We start from the raw sequence: 18,716 nt of genomic DNA, 5'->3' as shown, positions 1-18,716 counted from the left end.
TCAAAAAGAAAAAGGGAAAAATGTGAGGCCATTTAAAAACACACCAAAAAACTTTATAAATCCTAACATAAGGCTGTCTGAAGAAGAGAGAATTTTCTTTATGTTGGCTATTTGGAAATCTGAAGATTTTCTTCCAGTAAAGGTTTCACCAATGTTTGGAGTAGGCCAGAAAGGACCTGAAAAACTAAGATATTCTAACCGTGACTGAGGTATATCACTCAGTTAACCAAATGAATTCCTATGGTAGCAAAAGATTTTCTAATTCATAAATAAAATCTTACTGTACATACCAAGATTCCATCCAATAATACTTAGATTTCTTTATAAATGTATATCCTTCTTATTTCTATAAAGAGCAGTTGTACTTTCTGAAGTGTATCAAGGACAAGATGAGAGCTTTCTCCAACTGTCACTTAAAATTTCTCTCAAAGGTCATATAAGTAATTTTAATACATAAATAGTACTTACGCTGATTTTAAGATTTTTTGAAATTTTATTTCATTTTGTATTTTGTATCTTAGAGGGAACAGAAATAATGATGTTCAACATGAATTGAACTTGCAAAGACAAAGAAGGCAGGGAAAAGAAGAAAGATAGGAAACATACCAGCAAGCAATATTCAGCAATTTACTTTTAGCACAATATGCATAAAGGAGGATATCATCTGCTTGGAATCCAGGCCCAAACAAGATACTTATTAGAAAGAATACGAATGAGTACTTATTCTTTTTGCCTATGGTATGCCATTCATTTTCATATCTGATCTTTCCTCTATTAGTAAGCAAGTTATGGCTCTAAAATAAACTAAATGAACTATAGAAATTCTCAGATAATACATATCCATTACATTAGAAAATACTCTTTCTCAGGTAATTTTCACAGTGCCCTCAAGAAAGGTTTTCTATATTCCCCTTTGCCATCAGAGTAGAAACAGATTTAAAAAACAAACAAAAAAACCCAATTGGTTAAGACAGCAGAATGACAACTACACTTAAGGTTTTCAACTACCCAACAGGTCAACTTTGGGTTTATAGATATTAATTCAATTAGTAATATCTGAATAACTCCAATATTTAAAAAAATAGAGGGTCCCCAAATAACTAAGTGGTAATACCGAGAAATAGGGTAGTGCATCTATTTAATGATAGTCCTCAAAAAAACATCAGTAAAAACAAAGAGCAAGAAAATAAAAATATATTCTCTCCCTGCCCCATTACCTATAATTCTATCAACGATTTTTAACTACCAAGAAGTGATTACCTTTCTGTCAGAAGAAAAATTCTACTCCAACCACAACCCACAAAGTTGGCATTCCTAAATGTGGGGCTTCCCTTACACTTCTAACAGATCTAGTATTACATTATATGACTCAAGTAGAAATCTTATTTGTCTCTAAAACTAGGGGGACTAGGACAGAAGCACTAATTTGTAATAAAGAGTAAAGGCAGAAGGAAGAGCAGGTTTCTTACTTGTCTTGCTCTTACTTGTTAAGTGTAAAACTGGACTTAGGATAACATTATTTAAAACTGTAAAACTGGCTCCAGCTCTGACGCCGCCTGTGCTCCTTGAGGAGTGACGATACCATGGAACCGGAGCCATGACTGAAGCTGATGTAAATCTGAAGGCCTACCCTCTTGCAGATGCCCACCTCACCAAGAAACTATTGGACCTCGTTCAGCAGTCATGTAACTACAAGCAGCTCCGCAAAGGAGCCAATGAGGCCACCAAAACCCTCAAGAGAGGCATCTTTGAGTTCATCGTGATGGCTGCAGACGCCAAGCCCCTGGAGATCATCCTGCACCTCCCACTGCTGTGTGAGGACAAGAATGTGCCCTACGTGTTTGTGCGCTCCAAGCAGTCCCTGGGGCGAGCCTGTGGGGTCTCCAGGCTTGTTATCGCCTGTTCTGTCACCATCAAAGAAGGCTCACAGCTGAAGCAGCAGATCCAATCCATCCAGCAGTCCACTGAAAGGTTCTTAGTCTAAACAGGTGGCCTCTGCCACACTCCCTGCTGACTCCTACCCCAGGGGTTATGTATCATTTGTCTGTTAGCATATAGTATTTCAAGCTACCTTCTATTGTTATAAAATATTATAGTGCTCAAAAAAAACTATAAAATTTAACTAATATTCTCTAGGGAATTAAACAAAAAGGTATAAATTCAAATGACAGGGAAAAGAAAAGTGGGTCACTGTTTAATAGTTTCTGCTCTAAAAGCTTCTTATTTTGATTTCTAGCACCTAGCACAATAAGCATTCAACATATGAAATGATGCTGAGACAGAGCAGCCATTTTCTTACCTGAAGTTTAAAACTGTTTGAACCCCCTTTAAAATTTTTATTTTGTTCAATAATTTAAAGAAACATATCAGTAATTGTGAGATTAAAACTATAGAGTTGTGAGACCTACTATATTAAAATGCTGAATGACCCTGAACCAACAGTTTGGCCAGTGTTCTCTTAGCTTCACTGTTCTTTTTCAAGGTCATATATAAAAAGGGCCATGTCATACCTATTGAGGGAGAACTGAAGGAGAAATCCAAGCAAACAAACAAACAAACAAACAAAAAATAGGATCCAACTAAAAGAAGCTACAAGTAAATAGGAATTCTATTTAACCTTAAGTAATCCCCATTTTTGGTAATCATTCATACTACAGAAAGATTTTCTGCTTTAAGAAAAATTTCATTGAAGAATTTTTTTAAAAGGAGCTCCCCAATTGCATTTATGTATTGAAGAACAATATATGTTACTTCAGATAGGATGAGGGCACGTAAGCAGCAATCCAAAAGCCAAAGAAATAAAAGCAGCCTTTAAAATTACAATCTAAATCCAGAGAAAAACAATTTAACCAATACAATATAACACCTATTTCTTAAAGCATTTTTTCCTTTGGATTATTGATATTTACTGGTTTAATTTTTTTACCTTATGGAAAATATCTCTATTATTTTTTAAGGTTATATCTTCTTTGGGGCTTCTGAGATCCAGATATGTAATGACTAAATCCTGAAAACATTTTCCAAATGATATTTAAATGCTGAAGACACATATCTTCCATTTCTCTTCACAATGCCAAGTTAAGAAAAATTTAAATAAGTAATCTCTTGAAAAACATTTGAAAAGTCTCACTGTTTTGCCCATATAATTGTCTAGCAAAAACACCTTTTGCCAGACTCCATGATCTCTTGAGGCTGTGTCATCATATCTTACTTTACCTTCAAAGTTTGAAAATTTGGACAACTAAACACTTTCTGGACTAAATTAGACTGGTTGAACTTTTACTTGGTAACTGTTCTTTAAAACGATGTATAGCTTAAATGAAAGATGACTGTTTTCCATTTCTAGGCAAAGAAATTTAAGTTGCACAATTTTCTAACAATATGAATTTCTAAAGCCTAGAAATGTTGAGGAAGATCTCAAAGAAAAAGATAACTGATATGGAGCATTTAAGTGGAGTTCTACCTATATAGAGAAAGAACTAAATGATACATTGAAGTTCTACCAAGACTTCTTAATTATATGCAGATCACCATTAATCTAGTGATGTACATTAAAGACTGATCATTAAATTGCCTTTAAACTATACCTGATATGAGTGAGATCTTTAAAGTTTTGAAAGGAATGTAGTATTTAACACAAAGTAGAAGTACTATTATGAAGTGGTTAAAAGCATGAGCTCTGGAGTCAGACCTAGGTTTGCAACCTTGCTCTTCTACAGCTATGTGAACTTAACCAAGTTATCTAGCTTTCCAAAGGTTAAGCTCCTTCATCCATAATATAAGGAAAGTAACAGTATTCATAGGGTTGTTATACAAATTAAATGATACAATGTATGGAAAGCATAGTAGCAATATTATCTATTTATTAATTATTCAGTAGATGCAAGGCATCATGATTATTTTAACTATACATTTACAACACAGTATATGGTTACCTCCTGCAACATTCAATGCATTATTGTGGAATTATCTTTGGCTTCTGAGAATAGGAAGATACCACTAGGAAAGGAAACAAATATAAGTTGTCTTGATAAATCTACCTAGCATAAATCTAGGTGAATCTCATAATATGCTTGCATTAAAATAAAGATCCCTTCATATGCCTAATCTGAGTTTATATATTTAAACCGTCTCAACTTCATTTCTTTAACTCAACAGTAAATACTCTGTCCTCTATCATTTATGTTGCTTTTTCAGTCAATAGTTAAGTAGTAATAATTGATAATACTACATATCATGATATAGTTTTCAAAGATAAAGATGTTTATAACCTTTCATCCTTTCCTTTCATAATTTAATAACACAACTGAATTGAAACACCATACCTATTTTTTAATTGAAAGCTTTTTGTTACTGTAAAGTTTTAAATCATTCTCAAACTTATTTATCAAGCTGAAATTTTGTCATATCAGCTTTTCTTAAAGGTATATAAATATATCTGTATAGGAACAATCAGATATACACAAATAAAATGTAGTAAGCAATGCAAATTAGATGAAATGGTATCTTAGTGACTATTACTATAATTTTGCCTTTCCATAGGCAGCATAGTCTAATGGAAAAAATACCAGTTGCTGCATCCATAAGTTGTGACTGAACAGCCTGGATCAATCATGTAATCTTTCTAACATTCAACTGTGAAACAAGGGGAGTACTTTAGAAGTTTATTTGCTTAGGATTGAAGATACTGTATATAAAATTTATATGTGCTGATATAAAATAGATACTAAATAAATGATTGTTACTGTTAGTAATAAGAAACAAGCTAATATGCTTGTCCCATCAGATGGACCACTGAAAAAAGCGCTCCACTGATCAGTTTACAGGTTTCATACAAAACAAAAAAACCTGCTAAGAGGGGGTATTAAGTCCTTATCCATGTAAGTATCAATCTTATAGTAAAGATAATGTGGTTTAAATATTTATGACAATGTAAGCACACATGAAAGCAAATTAAGACATTCTTAAGTCTAGTAGGGCTTGCTATTAGTACTTTTTAAAGCCTTGGGGCTGGGCAGGTATTAAATCTATTTCCTGGTTACAGGTGTAGAAATAAGATTAGCAAAACAGGGTGGAGAATATAGGCTTAGAGGTAGTACATGTGAACAGAAATCAGGACTCTGTCATGGGAGAAAGCTAGGTGATTAGAAAAATGAAACACAGAAGTAAAAATGAGGTTCTTCAAACTAGAATACACTAGTAAGAATCTGAGTATCTTATAAAAGTAATACCTCTGTCTCCCAGCATAGTGCTATTAAACTGAAATTTCATCAGTATTTTACATTAGTAAATAGAGTTCCAAGTAGTACATGGTTTTAAGTGTGATCTCTGTAGAAGCATCTTTTCAATACACAATAATAATAGATTCTTTAAAGGGTAAGTTTAACTTAGATCCTTTGTATGCTGAAAAATATATGCAGCTCTTTCTACACTGAAACCTAGGTCTTAAAGAAAAATAAAGTTGAGACAATGCAATGAAATAGTAAACACCCAGTCATTATCTTTGACCATTCAGTATGAGCTAAAGAATAAAAACTATAGAGGGAGGAAAACATTCAAGAATAGGCCCAAAAGTTCACGTTATTTTCATTTCTATACTTTCTGATACTTTCATTTATCATAATGCTTAAAAAAGCATAAATACTTATACCTAGCTACACTGTAAACTCATTATAATAGTTCTTCACAGCAGAAATGTGCTTTTAAAAGGAGGAAGATAAGATAGCCAGATTCCAAAAGGTTCTTGTGTTCAACAGTCTCTTCTCGTAGATGACACCACAAACTGGGAGGCCCCTACTACAGCAAGACTCTATTTACAGTGAACCCTTTATTATCCAGTACCTCACACGTGTGCATGACAAGAATAACTGATGTTCAAAAACAAGAACATCAGTTCTCAATCATCAAAGATTAAATTACATTTAATTTAGGTTCCATGTCAATATATTTATTATATTTTGTCTGATACATATAAAATAAGTTCTTTGAAAACTGATCATTCAAGATGGATGTTATGTTTTCCTTTGTAATATGACTATTTAGTAAGTTTAGAAAACATCTCTTCTTCTAAGTTTATGAACTAACAGGTAAAAAATTATGTGGTTTCAGAAGGTTGGTCAAACATTCTAAACAAGCTGCCTACATGTTATTTCCAAAAAAAGCCAGGAACAAGAATGACTATGGAAGAAAACAGAAATGATAAGACTATAAACAAAGAAACAGCAAATTCTGGAAAAAAAGAACACAAAAACTAGAAAAGAAACAAAAATACTCATATAGATTATGAATATGTACATTACCTAGGTTTCTCTAAACTCAAACTGAGTACTTACTAAACTTTTTCTAGTAGGCAAACTTCATTTCTTGAGTGTTTCCAATTAACTTCACCAGGATTCTTAATAGTGTACACACAAGGATAGTGTACTAATGTTACCTCTTAGAATATTACTTGGTAAGATCAAATGAAAGATAAAAAGATTACCCAATTGTTCATCATCTTAATTTTTTTCCCTGATTTCAAATTATACATATGTTAGGCTATAAAACTTCTGAGTTACTAACTAAAGATATGTTCTAAACGTGAAAAAAAGTAGCAAGAAAAAACTGGTAGCATGAAAAAAACTGGTATGAGTCCAAACGGGCCTTCACCAACTAAGTATATTTAATTCCCATTAGTGATAATCATGAGCATCACACAAAAAGTTCCACCATTAACATGAATGACAAGATTGTCTGCCAATAACCAAATAAAATAGAAGAGTCTTCTGAAAAATTATATGAAACATTTTTGCATTCTAGTGGCCAATGCCTCAGTCTATGTAGAAAATGTTATCATATATTTAAAAGGTAATTAATACTTTTATATTCACATTAATACTGCACATAATAGTTCCACATATACTTGTCATAACATGTATTGTAATAATTTATAAGGAGCACTTACTGGGTAAATTTTTTGGATGGATGGAAGGATGGGTTCAGGTAGGGCTATAAAAAGAAAAAGTTTAAAGCTTCCGTGATTCACGTAATTCATTTTACAAAGCAATAATTTGTCAGCTACACCCCAGGTATGAGACTATATGGGTTTATGCTAAAATTCAACAGCTTTCATATACTTTTTGAAATTAATTCTGATCCCTAAAAATTTAAATTCAAAATATATCTAAGTTGACAATTTAAGGTCTGTTAATAAATTACATATATTTCTATGTAAACCAATGTTCCTTACATGGTTTTAGAATAATAGGTCATCAATAAATGGACACACATCATTTGGTCCAACATCAGACACACACACAAAATAAGCAAGACAACTGTTGTGCTACAGATATTAAAAAGACATTGTTAAGATGGATGTAGCTATCAAAAAAAATTTTTTTAAGTACAATCCAATGGCACTACATCATAAGAATAACAGCTCTATCATAACTGTCCCTTTATTATTTAATTTCTTCTAACAATAATAACAAAATTGAGATAGTTTTGGGAAATTGATCTACTGGGAAAAAAAACTGAAAAGATCTTCAACTTCATTAATATATTTTTAAAAAGAAAACCTCAGCAAAGATTAGAAATGTAAATCAGGAGATGTGTACCAATCTGCTATATAATAAATAAAATTTCATACAAAAGAATCATTATCGTCATATGTCACTGTATTTTTTAACTGCCATTCTGCACCCTTCAACAGCTTTACCCAAATCCAACCTCATTAAATGTGCTAACTGTAATCTCACATCATTATAATGTAGATGGAATAACATGAAAGGCAAAGTGTTTAATATTCACAATATAAGAAGTAACTGTAAAATATAGTGTCTTGAATATGGTAAGATACAAATAATACATTTTCAAGATTTCTTTAAGATTAAAGACCAAATATAGTACCGCATGATGAACTATGTATTTAAGAATTAGAAATACATTACACATACAGTTGACGCTTGAACAATACAGGGGTTAACGGTGCCAACCCCTGTGCTGTCCAAACTCTGCATATAACTTTATAGTTGGCCCTCCATATCTGAGATTTCAAATCTGCAGATTCAACCAGCTGCAGATGATGCAGTAAGTACTGCAATACATATATACTAAAAAAAATCTGTATATAAATAGACCCACACAGTTCAAACCTGTGTTGTTCAAGGGTCAACTGTAATTAAATAAATTCAGTAACAAAGAATCATTACTTCACTTTTAATTTGCTATTTAGCAAAAAAAATTTTTAATGACTCCTGGAATACATTAATGAACACATAATCAACCATTATGACCAATTTACATGGTTTCCAACTATGATTATAAATGTATAAATTTCTACCACATAGTACAAAGTTGGATGCTTTATTTAAATATCTCTTCATCATGCTTTATTCCCAGGTTGAAAACTGGAAACTGTAATAAAATAAAAGTCCATGATAGTATGGAACGCTCACAGTGTATGATTAAGAATATTAGGGGAAAAAACTCACTCATTACTTAACCAGAATCACTCTCAGGAAGTAAGGATACATATTTTTTTCCCCAAAGGCATTCAAATGCTAAAATTCTAGAAGACCCTACAAATAAACTCAAGCCCCAGTCACTTAATTCTAAAAGTCTCTATATTTGTATAACATTTTTAATGGCTTTTTAATAATTTTCATTATAATACAGAAGTCAAATTGGAAACTCTTATTAGAAATTAGTTTAATTTTTAAATCTAAAAACCTGAGTTCTATTCCCATGGAACACTGCTAGTAAAATAAAATTATAACTTAAAAAAGGATGAAGAAAAGACTGTAGAAAATTAGAAAAAAAATATTATCTTATTCTAGTTATCTAATTATCTCCTAACTAGAATGCTAGGAGAGGAAAACACAAACCACTGGTATAGAGTCTTTCAGTAGATAAAGAGCCTTTAGAACTAAGCAATTTGGAAGCTTCTGGGGGCAAGGTTATCATTAAAAAAATCCCCTGCCTTACAACCTTAAAGACTTAAAAACACTCATCATTAGAGAAGCAGTTAGTGTACCCTGGCAATTATTTAATCAATGCTATCCTGATAGTAACCTCAAAACATTTAGTAGTTTTTCAAATGTTTACTTTATTCCAAAACAACATACACTCTGAAAGAATCTCTCTGTAACAACATCTACTTTGATTTCAAAATTTTGGACTTCAGTCTTTTAATTTTCTCTCTCAAAAGCAAAATAAGACAAAAGTTTATTATTGTAGGATACGATCAATAGATAATGCCCTGAATATATTTAATCTATAAGATTTTACTTTGCCTGTAATTTGGATGAGAGCTTTCTGGTCAGGCCTTCACAAATTTATACACATAAAAGTTACATACTAATTCATCCAAAGTTAAACTAAAAAAAAAATAGCAGACCTTCCACAACACTAAACAACCACTAATTTTGAAAACGCAAGAACAATTTTAAAATGCCTGAGATATTCTATACCTGGTAATACGGTAAACATTCCATGAATATTCATTCATATTGTTGTTTCTAACCAATTGACACTTTTGCCTTTATTATTAACTCATAATCTTAGATTGCTATTAAACTCTCTTCTCAATGGGTTTTTCCCTTCATGCTTTCATCAGTCACTTTTTCAAGCATATGTAGTTTGTAACTGACTGTTGAAATTCATTCTAGGAAATGCTTTAATCTTTTCAACCTTTCTACATAGAAAGGACCTGTTTCCCTTCTCTGTTCATGGCAGAAAAGGTATTAAAGCATTTAAAGTTAAACAAAACTTATAGGTCATCTAATCCAACCATTAGTGTTACAGATGAATATTAAAGCCAGAGAGGTAGAATAACTTGGCCAAAATCACACAAACTAGTTCACTGTGGCAGAGCTGGAACTGCTCAATACACCTTGCAGACTCTTGTATGACAAGAAAAGCAATTATTAATACTTATTTCAATCTCTGTAATTTCTTCTGTGGAGGAGTAGGTTAAATCTGCCAAAGTACAGAACTACACAGTAGGTCTGGTTAGCTGATGTCTTTTAACAAACACCTAGAAATGGTTGATGGGAGTGCCATTAATTACTAACCATCTTAGTAAACAGGACCACTTTATCAAGAATAAAATGTTTAACAAAATCTAAACCAAATTTTAACATGATTTCATTACACTGGTAAAATACTAACATTTGAATTTTTAACTTGCTTACAAAACCACCAAGGGGCATCTGTGATCAAAGTACATTTTTCTAAAAAAGCAATCAAATTAAAATTTCTAATGTAACCCAAAAGAATGGAGAGATAGGGCACATATTATGAATGTTCATGCATGTTATATGCTTCAGTCAAACCTAATGTTTAAATCTCAACTAAAACTAAAAAATGAATAGACACTAGGTGGTAGTACATGAATGTTAGTCTTATTCTTCTTCATATATTTTATATGTATTTTACAAGAAATATTTCTAATCTATTCAATTTTTAATAAAAGTGAACTGCAATCCACAAGATTGGACAGAGTTGACTAAAAAAAGCATCGAAAGTAATGTATGTTTCAGATTGAACTATAAAATTGGACAAAAATAATCAGTGATATATAAAGAAGTATCTAAAGCAGCCAACATCATGTTTCAAATCCGTTTGGAAGGGCAAATCAATCATCAAATTAGCATATATCATATCCAAGACTGTTCAGCAACAAAAATACATGTATTATAATTAGTCTGAAATTCTTTAACAACAAAGAGGAAGATTATCTAACCTTTCTGATGATTACTGATTCACAAAATTTTGGTCCATTTAAACTATTTTAAGTCTCTCTCATTACCTCAAAAAAATTCACCTGATTCCATTGTTCAAATAAAAATATACTCTCTTATGTAATATATTATAAAATATCTACAAATACAGTAATATATAAAGAAAACAAATCCTACTGTCCATAAGTAATAACAACTGATAAATTTTTGGCACATACCTTTTCAGTATTTGTATACATATGAATATATACACACTCAAGTATAGCTACTGTCTTTTAAATAAAATTGGTATTATGTTGTATATGACATCGTATCATAAATATTTTCTTATATCAATAAATATCTTTAAAACATGATTTTTAGTATCTGTATAAATTTCATATTAGGATATATCATATAATTAATTTGACCATTCCTCCTACTCTGAAAAACTTAGATTATTTCTAATCTTTCATTATTTCAACAAACACCATGAAAAACAGCCTTATATAAATTCATATCTACATCGCTGATTATTTACCTTAGGATAAATTCCTAGAAATGGAATCTTTGAGTCAAAGAGTATAAACATAAATATTACAACAACTGTTTTCTAAACTGTGCAATATTAACCCACAACTTCCTGGTAAATGGTCTTACATTAATATCAAGTCTTTCACCCAATCTCCATGCCAGTTCACAGGAAATAAAAGCTTCTTTAAACCAACAAGAAAATCATTTAATTTCTGTCTCAAGTGAAAAATAAAAAACATGATGAATGGTGCTTGAGCAAGATAATGGGTCCACAATACAGTGGTGAAAGTTCTTTGAATACAAGAGCGAATACAGGAAACTGTCAAAAAATAAAAACACAGTGAAACTTCTTTATAATGTTTTCCAGGGATAACATTACTAAAACATTTGTTCAAAGCAACAAAATAGGAAATGTGGTTGTATGTGCCTTAGAAAAAACTTTTTAAAGCAATGATATTTGAATATAAGGTCAACAGGGAAGACACCATAATGAAGTTTAACTGCATTTCCGTTTTAAAAATTGGGAAAAACTCCACAATACTTACTTTGTAAATAGTGCAAAACCATCAATACAAGACTATAGCTGCTTAAAGTACCACGACTGGCATCATTTATCTCATGGTGACTCGCCCACTTCTTAATCACCAGTACTAACGGACGAACTCGATTTTCAACTGAAAGTAAAATTAAAACTTAAAAATGGTAAGAAGATTTTACAGTTTCTTTGAAAGTTTACATTATTTCCAAACTCCATGCCAATAGAAAGAGCAATGCCTCTTGTTATTAAACACTGTTCACCATAAATGTGTCTTACTTCTAAAACATACTTGTTACCTTTTAAAAATGACCAATTATTAAAATTCATTTTGTTGACCTATAACTCTGGTAGTATGTGATTTTAGTGTAGCAACATATTATGTATATAAGAAAATGAGACACACTGTACATAAACACAAAGAGGTATCAGTATTTACTACACACATCTTTATGAAGGAATAAAGAATGAAGGATAAATACAGAAGGTATTAATTGTTTGGAAATAAACACAAAACTTACGGTATGCATACGTTCTGAGAAGGAATGTGTTTCTTATTCCAACAATATTGTTTACATTCAAGTCGAACTCCACACAACTATTTTAAAAAATGAAAAAAATTTCAGCTCAAATACAAAATAAACTAACTCCCTAGTAACTAAATTCATATCCATCCATCCATCCAATGATACAAAATAGCATGGGCCCAGACCTTAAAATGAGACACTTCAGAAATAAGAATGAAAACATACTTTTAGTATGATCGGGGATCTATTAAAGATATAAAATAAGATTACTGTTGAAAGATCCATAATGTACCAGTAAGGCTCCAATTATTCTTAACAACAACAACAAAAAAAACTTTTAATTTTGTAATCTTTTCCAGATAAACAAAATTATATGGCCAAACACATTTCTGGGCAAGTTATCCCACAAAGTTATATATTCTCAATCAATTTTGAACGACAGCATCATCTGCTTTAAAATAGGAATGAAAAGCCAAATAGTACAGGTGAAAAAATAAAAGCTCTGTCTACACTTTATATTCCTTCCAAAAGGGTTGCTAAATTATAGTATCATGATAAATTTGGCTACTGACACCTAGGAAGAACTATAACAGCCAAACACATAACAGAAGGGACACTTCTTTGAAATCAAAGATATCATGCAATTCACAGTTTAGAAAATACGGCAATAATGATGGGATACATAAAGAATGGCTAAACTCAAAATAACAAGGACTAACTAATGCATAAGTAACAGGACCATATACTATCAGGTCCAACTTCTGAACAATGAGTCTTTCTGTGAAAAGTGCCTAAAATAAAAACTTAACGAAAGTCCTTTCTATAGGTTTTAACTGTAAAATTTGAAATTTACCTTTTCAGATTTTCTAGTTATGGGAAAAGAAATCCTATAATCTTTCAATTATCCATGCACATTAATAAAAATGGATAGTGAAATTAACACGTCAGATATATTTGGCTTTGGGAAGCTTATGGTAACAGTAAAGTTACATTCTTTATGTTTGTACAAATCTAACACTGAAACCAGTTTGCACTCCCTCTATATAACTCAATAAAGAGGAAAAAACACTTAGATGGAAACTAGTGTGCAAATAAACTTCCAAAAATATGAATTCAGAGCTTTAAAAATATCCACAGTACTTGCTTCAAATTCTACTTCTGGAAATACTGAAGTAACCCTTAATATGGAAAGAATATTATGCACAAAATGCTTATTTAAACAGGGAATGGTTAAGTTAAAGTCAGTAAATTCACACAATGAAATACTGTAAAGCAACTGAAAATGAAGCCAGAAGATATTCAATGATAAAAGCAAGTATTCATGATATACTGTTAAGTAACAAAGTATGATTTCAATTTTAATTTTAAAAGCTTTTATGCACTCATACACATAGAAAAGGGTCTGAAAGGCTTATACCAAAACATTAACATCAGTTATCTTTGGATGTTAGAAGTGCAGTTGTTTTTTTCCTTAATGGTGTGTATAGAGAAGAATTATAAAATGGTGCTTATATAGAATACTTAACAATGAAAAAACCTTGTATAATAATCTTAAATAGAAAAAGAATTGTTTATATAACTACATTTTTAAAAACAATTATAATTAGCTAATCGTTTTACTTACATTTACTTTATGTTTTATCTCTCTATATCTTCGTGCTTTAAAAAAAAACTTCACCGTTTAAAAAAAAGAAAACTCCACCGTTACTTGATAGAAATTCAGTAAATATTTATAGATTAGATGGATGTTTGGAGGAATGAGGGGGAAAGTTTGAGCCAGCACTTATCTAAAGATTTGTTTAAAATATATATATTCAGTCAATTCTGAATATTCACAGTAGTTATGTTCTATATGGTCGCTGCAAACACTGAATTAGTGAACAGTGAACCATTGCTCCTAGGGGAAACAAAGGATTGGGTTTCTAGGAGCCTCCAGTCACATTTTCATCAGCGGATCAATGCCTCCAGTCACATTTCATTGGGTTGGCCAAAAAGTTTGTTTGGGCTTTTCTATCACATCGTATGGAAAAACCTGGACGAATTTTTTTGGCAACACTATATTTTATTTTATTTTTTGGTGGATGCACTGTGTGGCATGTGGGATCTCACTTCCCTGACCAGGGATCAAACCTGTGCCCCCTGCAGTGGAAGCGCACAGTCTTAACCACTGGACTGCCAGGGAAGTCCCTCCAGTCACATTTTCCTCAACTGATCAATATGTAACTTCGTTTTATGTATGTTTCAACTTAAAGACACCTCATTTAATATACTGTTCATTCAATAACAGTGAAGTCATTGCAAAGAGCACTGTACTCTACTCGTGCTTGAATGAAGCACATCTAACACACATATTTCCTCCATAAGGCACATCACAGCTTTGTGCAAAAGAACCCTAGACAGTACCCCAGCACTATGTTCAGGACTCACTTTAAGCAGCAAAACCAAGCACGAAAGCACAAAAATGTGAAAAACAGCACTAACTAGACTGTGAAAAGGACATTTGTTTATAGTATGAGAGCTGAAACAAGAAAACAGAGTGTCACATTGTTTAACTCAGTTGGGAACACCTACATCAGGTGACTCAAAATTTTCCCCACTCTGTGCATGTCTATGAATAATCATAAAAGTGCTGTAAATGTTAATTGGGGGGGTTACAAAATAAATTTTATCAAGTATGCAAATTAATAAATATGGAATCCATGAATAATGATCAACTGTGTATATACTTATATAATTTCAGTATTACTTTTATAAACTGGGCTAGAAAACCTGATTTATCACAATCCTATATATTATTTAGAAAATAAATCTTTTTTAACCAATAAAACAAACACCTATTTACATTTTATAAAATGTAAATAGATAAATATTATATAAAAGATTCTAATTCCAATGCCTATAAGAAATTCAGAACCCAAACTAGTAGAATATGTAGATAGATATAATTAAATTAGTAACAACCCCTTTTGATATAAATATACATCAAATTTCATCAATTAAGATATGTTCTCAAGAGCACATTACATTTCCAAAAGGCAAGAGGATCATTTAAAACTCTAAAATATAAATACGTATATATTCTTTCAACTGGATAGTCCCAAATACTCAAAACGTCAACCAGAATAACTAAGTACAGTTAAGTATGAACAACTGCTCAGACTGTTTTAAAAAATCGTTTCAAAAACCAAATCATTTCTAAATGAAGATAGGCTATTACATGATAGCATACACTTCTTAATTATCTACCTCAGAAGAATACCTAAAAATTATCTAAAGCAACTTAAAAAAAAGAACTCAATAATTACTGACCTGACTTTATCCCTGAACTTCACAATTGGCACTTTTGCTCGAATCAGCTGAGGTCTCTCAATGTAACCAGCTGAAGGATAAAAGATAATATGGATATCTATAAATGTTTCTCAAATTCACAGTGTTCCAATGCACATTTTTTAAAAGTAATATTTTACTTAGCTAAAACAATTTGAGAAAATATAGTCTTTGAGACAGAAAGCAAAGACAAAAGGACATTATCAAATTCTTCTAAGTTTGGAACTTCCAATACCATGTAGAGGACTTTATATATTAATACGTTATTTTCAGAAATGTGGTCTAATATTTAGTAACACCTATAAAGAATTTCGTCAGAGCATTATAAGAGAAGTATCTAGGCCAGCAGCAGGGGGACAGCTAAATTCTGGTACAGCACATGGCAAGATATTATGGCAGCCATAGAAATCACATTTACAAAGAATCTTAAATGTGGAAATGTTGGCAACATGATACAGGGGGCAGTGATACATTCAAATAAGTATGATCTGTAAGAGGAAAAACACATATATACATATTTTTTTATTCCACCAAACTTAAAAAAAAAGTTTTTTGTGAGTTGAAATACATGTTCATTGTAGAAAATTAGGAAAACACAGAAATGTATAAAAAAGAAACTGCGAACTTTTCCCAAATGAGCAATTTCCTAATGTTTTAACTAAAGAAAAACATAACATATTTTAACACTAAAAATTTTCTGTTATAAGGCTTCTAACACCAAAATCATAAATACATCAAGCTTGAAATAGAATTATGTGCAGGAATTCAGTGAGGTTTAATGAAAAATAAGATTAAGAGTTAAAAGTTTTGAGTTCCAAGTACAGGTTCAGACACCAACAAACTATACTCCTCAGTCAAGTTACTAAGCCCACTGATCACCAGTTTCCTTAATTATTAAAAACACTAATTAAAAAGAAAACTTTCATTTGAATTATATGATCTCTTAGGTCCCTTTCACTTTTAACATTTTATGATTTTAATAAAAGTTATTAAAAATTCACTTATGGTACAAATTACTCCTTTATTTTACAGATGTGAAATTCAAGTCCACTGAAATAAATCTCTTGATTTGTTTCTTTCCTACAACTGATATGTTATTCAAGAGCAATAAGTCGTTAAGTGACTTTCTATTTTCCAGCTCAAAGCCTGACACATAAGGAATATTTGTTAAATAAACAGACAAACTATCTTTCCAACATCACAGTTAGTGTGACTTCAAATGTCCACAATATTCTGTGTAAGTTTAAATAAATTATTTGAGATGGCTTAACATGTGGATTAAAATCTGCTTCATCAGCTTATTCAAAGAATAAAATCTTACAATAAAATGGCCTAAGTCGATAATTTTGCTTTCTGTTGGAGTAATATATCTGGGCTTCATGTTCAGTGATCATGTTTTTAAAACAAGTAAAGATATATGTCATTGCAAAACAGATGAAATTCTCTCTTCCTCACATGAATACCTTTAAGACTTCACCTGTACACTTCTTTTGGCTTGTCAGATACTCTGCATTACAGCTATTTACATTCATGCTTTAGCTTCCCGAATGGTCTACAACCTTTTGAGAAAGAAGTGAAGCTTACATAACTTTGAATTCCCCACTACCTTCAGTGGGACAGCTTACAAGTAAACTCAATAAAGATGTGATGAATTATAAATTTCTGTGTTGAATGGTTTACTCTTCTTTTTAATCAAAAGTTAAAAGGAATTTATTTGGGAAAAAGGATCTACATTATACCTAACCTAACCAGAAAATAAACTATCCTTACCAGAAAATAAATATAGGCAGAGACATTTTAAATAAATAGTTGCCAAATGACATATGAACGTGAAACATGTCAGACTTACAAAGTCTAGTACAGAAGTGTTTATGGACTAAGGTGAGGATATGCCGTGCTTCAGTCTTCTGATTTACCTGAAAAAAACACTGAAAAGTTAAAAATAAAGTGTTTTTTCATTATCTTTCTAAACTTAGTGTTTTATTTTCTTAATGTATCTCAACAAAAAGAAAACATAAAGTATACTTTTCATTGGAGTTGTTTTTCAATATACAGTAAATTACATTATTTAAAAGTCAACCTTTATGCTATCTTTTACATCAATACTTCTAAATCAATTTCTGATTTTAAACTTAAAAGCACAATTTTAAAAGAAATACTGAAACAGCCATGTCATTTTTTCACTTTAGTATATAAATGTAAAAAAACAATCTTCTCCAAGAAAAATAAACAGAATTTTAACTTTCTATAACATGTTTTATTTCCCTATCTAGATTGTGAGTTGATTAAAAATAACATTCAAATCTACGGTGTTTCAGTATGTGTTGTAACAACATGATTCAGACATGTGAATAAGACTAGAGGATTAGTGTGATGTACCTAAGTATAACCTAATTGCATGGGAGAAAGTTTTAATTAAAACTCTAGTATTCTCCCTTCTGTTTATTATTTCTGAGGGGTTTTTCTCTTTTTTTTTTCCAGTTTTCCTTTATATGATTTCAAAGCCTAGAAAAATATCAAGAGTTTCTTTTCTGGAATAAATCTCTTTCAGATTTGCAGAAACTAGAAGTCAATTTTGTTAGTGGACTAATAGGAATAGTAAAAATATATATTACCATTCAACAGACGTTTTTGTATTTTTTAAGATGTGCAATATAAGCCATATTAAAATTACAATCAGGGCTTCCCCGGTGGCGCAGTGGTTGAGAATCCGCCTGCCGATGCAGGGGACATGGGTTCGTGCCCTGGTCCGGGAAGAGCCCACATGCCGTGGAGCGGCTGGGCCCATGAGCCATGGCCGCTGAGCCTGCGCGTCCGGAGCCTGTGCTCCACAACGGGAGAGGCCACAACAGTGAGAGGCCCGCGTACCACACACACAAAAAAATTACAATGAAATTAACTTAATCTTTGGTAATTCAGAAGAGACTTCAGGGCTTCCCTGGTGGCGCAGTGGTTAAGAATCCGCCTGCCAATGCAGGGGACACGGGTTTGAGCCCTGGTCCGGGAAGATCCCACATGCCGCAGAGCAACTAAGCCCGTGTGCCACAACTACTGAGCCTGCGCTCTAGAGCCCGCGAGCCACAACTACTGAGC

At 31.8% G+C, this 18,716-nt stretch overlaps 2 protein-coding genes across 10 annotated transcripts in view; one reads left to right on the top strand and one right to left on the bottom strand.

Moving 5' to 3' along the window:
• TENT2 (terminal nucleotidyltransferase 2) overlaps positions 1-18,716 on the bottom strand; it is a 59,689-nt gene that overhangs the window by 14,094 nt on the left and 26,879 nt on the right. For 4 of the 9 annotated variants that reach the window (XM_028493025.2, XM_028493023.2, XM_028493024.2 and 1 more), the window contains 5 exons: positions 17,473-17,551; positions 15,606-15,675; positions 12,291-12,367; positions 11,780-11,908; positions 6,944-6,987 (listed from right to left, as the gene is read on the bottom strand). In XM_028493025.2, coding sequence (XP_028348826.1) covers positions 6,944-6,987; positions 11,780-11,908; positions 12,291-12,367; positions 15,606-15,675; positions 17,473-17,551 — 399 coding nt within the window. The remainder of the gene's footprint in view (positions 1-6,943; positions 6,988-11,779; positions 11,909-12,290; positions 12,368-15,605; positions 15,676-17,472; positions 17,552-18,716) is intronic. The other 5 variants (XM_028493026.2, XM_007102956.4, XM_028493027.2 and 2 more) reach the window with 3 other exon arrangements.
• On the top strand, positions 4-3,916 carry LOC129392331 (NHP2-like protein 1). Its single transcript, XM_055086637.1, has one exon. The coding sequence runs from the start codon at positions 1,598-1,600 to the stop codon at positions 1,982-1,984; it is 387 nt and encodes a 128-aa protein (XP_054942612.1). The 5' UTR covers positions 4-1,597; the 3' UTR covers positions 1,985-3,916.

Source organism: Physeter macrocephalus, chromosome 8 (assembly GCF_002837175.3).
Source record: "Physeter macrocephalus isolate SW-GA chromosome 8, ASM283717v5, whole genome shotgun sequence".
Lineage (NCBI taxonomy): Eukaryota > Metazoa > Chordata > Mammalia > Artiodactyla > Physeteridae > Physeter > Physeter macrocephalus.
This window is presented reverse-complemented; position numbering and strand designations above follow the sequence as displayed.